The 4,596-nt window shown below is 52.6% G+C and overlaps 1 protein-coding gene across 1 annotated transcript in view; it reads left to right on the top strand.

The window, feature by feature from the left end:
• Window positions 1-135: 135 nt before the first annotated feature.
• Window positions 136-4,596, top strand: part of LOC144229115 (protein kinase C-binding protein NELL1) — a gene marked incomplete at its 3' end in the record, with an annotated part of 230,315 nt that continues 225,854 nt past the window's right edge. Inside the window, exon 1 of the mRNA XM_077761072.1 lies at window positions 136-171. Coding sequence (XP_077617198.1) covers window positions 136-171 — 36 coding nt within the window. The remainder of the gene's footprint in view (window positions 172-4,596) is intronic.

Raw genomic sequence — 4,596 nt, 5'->3', positions numbered from 1 at the left:
CAGGGCTGCCGAGCCACCTCCCCCGCCGCCCGCTAGCAAGTTTGGCGGCTTCGTGCCCGGCGCGCCTCGGGATCGAGGCGCAGTGGTTTTCTTCTGGTTTCCGCGCGCCCCGTTTGGCGGGGACCCTCGGGAGCGATGCCGAGGGATGTGATTTTAGTTGTGTGGTTGTGTGTGTNGGGGGGGGGGGGGGAGAGCCAGGCCTCCGTGCCCAGAGCCGGCACAGGCGTCGGGAGACCTGGAGACGAGCTCCGCGCTGGTCCGGGGAGGGGGGCGAAGCGTGGATGGGTCCCTCGGATCTCTCTGCCCTGCACCAGATAAAACGGTGAGAAGTGAGACTCACGGGCTGGAAGATGCCCCCGTGGGTGCCCCCTTTCTTGGAGACGCGGCCTCGAGGACGCTGTTGTGAGGGGCGCGGCCGGGCCGGCGCACCCTCCGGCTGCTAGTAACCAGCTTCCGGGTCGAAACCCACAGCAGGTTCAGCCCGCAAACCCCACAGCCCCCGAACTTGAAAGGTGCGGTGGAAACCGCCCTCCCTGTGCCGGGCTGGGTCGGGAAGGGCCGGCGGNCCGGGAGCGTGCTCTCCCCCTACACCCTATCCCCGAGGACTGGATGCATAATGTTAATCCGGGGGAACTGGAAACCGTGGAGACAATCCAGGGAGATTTTCTCAAGCTCCAAACCAGTTTTTCCTTGCTGTAATTGCGGTTGGGGGTTGTGGAGGGCGGACCAGGAGAGCTGGCGTGATTTCTGAAGTCCCCACTTGGCTCTCCCTCCAGAGACGCAGTTGTGAGGACTCTACGGCGCACCTCCTTCCATCCGCTCCCACTCGCCCCCAGCCCTTATATCTCCTGGGGTTTGGAGGCCCCTTCTCAGTCGTCTTCTCCACGGGTCTAATAGTAGAGGAGGGAAGGTGGGGGGTGGGTGGGGTGGAGTAGGCACTTTATGGGCCAAAACGCGGCTCTCCGATGCGGGGGATGGGGGCGGGAGCGTGGCGAATTTTTATTCCTGTGCTAACCCGCATGAGTACGCGCTGTCGACTTTGCACCCAGAACCGGCGTGCAGTCATTACTCTTTTCTTCCTTTACCACTCGCACTTACCTTTCCTAGAGCCACAGCCCCCTTCTCCCGCTAGGCAGCAAGTTTACCGGGAAAGGGCTGGGCAGGGGAGCTCCGCTTCGGTTGGTCCACAAGTTCCCTCGGCTTGCGCCCCGGGCGCCCCTCTTGGGCAGTGAGCCTGCCTGAGGATACGAAGTTGGGCTTCCTGCTGACCTTTTCCGTTTCCCCAGCGGGGTAAGCAGCTTTCCCTTTGCTTCATGGAAGAGGGAGTGGTGTGGACTCTCCAGGGACAAAAGGAATCCCCCTCCCTTTCGTATCTTCATCTGAGCTTCCCAAGGCTGCAGAGACGCCAAGGCTCAGTCTAGCCTAGAATAGTTGCTTCTTGGGTACATCGGGATGGGCTAGTCTTTTAAAACCAAGAGCACATTGGAAGAAATACGCTCCCGGAAGATCAGGACGGGCGAGGCTAGGGCAGAACATGGGCTACCAGTCCTGTGCGGGGCGAATCTGGTGCTGGCATTTTATGGAGGAATGGAGAGAGAGGGAGAGAGAGAGAGAGAGACCGACAGAGAGAGAGACAGAGAGAGAGAGAGAGAGAGAGAGAGAGACAGAGACAGAGAGCGACAGAGAGCGACAGAGAGAGACAGAGAGAGAGAGACAGAGAGAGAGGAGAGACAGAGAGAGAGACAGAGACAGCGACAGAGAGAGAGAGAGAGACAGAGAGACAGAGAGCAAGAGAGACAGAGAGAGAGGGACTAGATGGGAGAGNGAGGGGGGCGCGGGGGTCCGGGGGGATGGGCAGGGAGCCCCCAGGGCCCCTTTTGCTGCCTTTTGCTGCCACCTGCTGGTAAGGAGAGCTTTTCTTTTTGAAGCACCTCCCAGGCTATCCATTAATAGCCTATGATTTTATGAAATCATAAAGCTGTGAACAGAGCCCCCAACCTTCAGTAATTATGTGCAGTATTGGCCTGACTTGGAACAAGCCTAGAGCATATTCTTCAAGGATATTGCTTTTGGGGTATTAAACATCTTTGTAGGAGTCCAGGGGTCCAAATCCGATCAACTGGTTTTGAAATCCTGCAGTTAAATGAGGTCTTGGAGCATCTCAACGCAGTGTCTGTTCCTCTGTGTTGACGAGAAGAAAACAGCTGTCATCATGGACAGCGAGCTGGATTAGATTTGGAGTGAGCCAGGCCCTGGAGGATTTGCTGGGGAACTTAGGCCCAGGACGCTGATCATGTGCTGAGTGGTTTTGGGGCCTGAGTACTCCCTGGGCAAGGCTATGAGGTGGCCAGCCATAGCAGGTGTCCTGGGGATTAGGGTGGAGGCTCTGCATCCTAAAGACAGGCCTCAAGTGCCTCTGTGATAGTGACACATTGCCTTCCAGGTTTAAAAAAAAAATGTTTCTTCCTCAGAAGCTTTTTATCTTGCTTCATTCCAATTCCCAGCTTCAACCATTTGTAGAACAGCTATGGCCAAAGTAGAAAACTTTAATAGAGATTCCTTGGAAAGGGCAGGAGCTCCATGCGTGGACAGGAAGCAGAAACATTAAAAAAGTTATTTTTATGGAACTAACACTCTTCTACTACAGAAAGTCCAGGAGAGGCCATGTAAGTGCTACCTTATTAATAGATTTTCTGATTCCCTTGGCAATGTGTAAAGTGTTTACACATCCTGCTATCAGCACAAGGCGTTTTCATCCTGAAGGAGACCAATTAAAGGGAGAGAAGAAACCTGTATCTGGAAGCTAATTGAGTTCTCTTGCTCTGTTTTTATGGGATATTCTCATAACAACTGCAATACAGTCAGCTTAAAGCCAGGGAATCCCTTCACTTGTGGGCTCAAGGAGGAAGAAGGAGTGTAGACTTAATATTTAGATTTCCCAGAGCACAGCCAGAGTGAGATGTCCTTCTGGGTCAGTTGGGTATGTGCAGGGATTGAGAGGAAGGGGGCCACCTATAGATTTTGTGCAGTTCTGGTAGAGGTGAAGACCAGGGAGCTGTCTAATGAGAGACAGTAGCCGCAAAGCCCAGCTGGGCACCAAGTGTGTCCTAGGAGTGATCCCGTAGTTTATGTGGGAACAAGAACCTTATGAGGGAACCTTCTGGGGCTGGGAGGTTCCCACATAAACTATGGGGGAACATTATGAGGCTAGGAGGCACGTATGATCATCCCCATTTTATAGATGAGGGAACTGAGTCTCGGAGAAGTGATTTTTTCCAATCACTAGAAGGGGGAAGAGACAGGACTGAAATGGGCTCTGGGTTAAGTGTTGTTTCTGCAACACTGTATCTAGTCTGAGTGTGCTGTATTCTCATTTGGGAACGAGGAGCCAAGGGCACCGATGGGGTGTGCTGCCAGATCTATAGAATCTGTTTGGGTACCTTTTAGGCTTGTCTAGTTGCAGGGCTCCTAGTGTGGGAGCATTTTAAGAATGACCGTTATAGTGGGTCTTTAGTCCCTGCTTAGGTCAGCTACTGCCACAATAACATTGCATAACAAACTATCCAGAATTCAGTGGCTTAAACCATTTATTCTGGTTCATGAGTCTGTGGGCTGTCCTGGTCTTGGCTCATTTAGGTCAGACTTGGCTGGTCATGGTGCTACACTCAAGTGGGGTGTCTCTGTGTGTCTCCGTTTCTTTGGAGCAGCGGACCAGTAGAGCCATGTTCTTTTCATCATGGCACAGAGACACAAGAGAACAAGCCCGACCACACAAGCACATTCAGGCCCCTGCTTGTGTAACGTTGCTGACATCCCAAGCATCCCCATGACCCACATGGGTTGCATGGCCAGGCTCAAAGTCAAAGGATGCGGAGTTTACTTTTACTCTAGTGGAAGGAACTGCAAAGCAACACAGCACAGGGCCTGGATCTGGAAGGGGTAAACATTTGACTCCCAATAATTCGGTCACCCACAGTTTTTAAAGATTGTTTCCTTGGCCCGAATACTGTCCTGTCCTCTCGTGGTATCCCCAGAAACGCATATTGCTCTGAGGTCATTGTCACCTAAAGCAGTGACACAGCATCTGCTCATCATTTAATTAATTAGGTTCTAAATTCAGAGCGTACCAGATGACAGGCCCTGGGTGAGGCACTGGAGCTACAGGGACATTTCCTGCTTCTTGTCCGGCTAAGGACACATTCCCCAGATCACTTTCCAAATTCCTAGCCAGAGAAAGACCAGCTTGGAGGTCCTCTGAGATCACTCTTGATTTAATTTCTGCCAAATAGGTGTACAACACTATAGATCAAACTGAAATATTAGTTCTTTTCCTGCCCTTTCAAGGTGATCACAGAACTGCTGATGTCTGAGCTCACGTTGAGAAAAACATCACCAGTCTTAACTAGAGGCTCAGGGTGCTATGACTTGGGCCAACAGACGCCCGTCAGCTCAGTGCTTCTTTGCACAGAGCAGGTGTTCTGGGATCAGTTTTTGCAAACTGAGTCTGTGTGAGGGATGAGCAGGTAGGATGGGGACCTAAGTGAGATCATGATGTGAAGTAGGAGCATTCCCTCCCCCCCCCCACAACACCCCCAC

This window comes from Crocuta crocuta, unplaced genomic scaffold (assembly GCF_008692635.1).
Source record: "Crocuta crocuta isolate KB4526 unplaced genomic scaffold, BGI_CrCroc_1.0 scaffold233, whole genome shotgun sequence".
In the NCBI taxonomy this organism is placed as follows: domain Eukaryota; kingdom Metazoa; phylum Chordata; class Mammalia; order Carnivora; family Hyaenidae; genus Crocuta; species Crocuta crocuta.
This window is presented reverse-complemented; position numbering and strand designations above follow the sequence as displayed.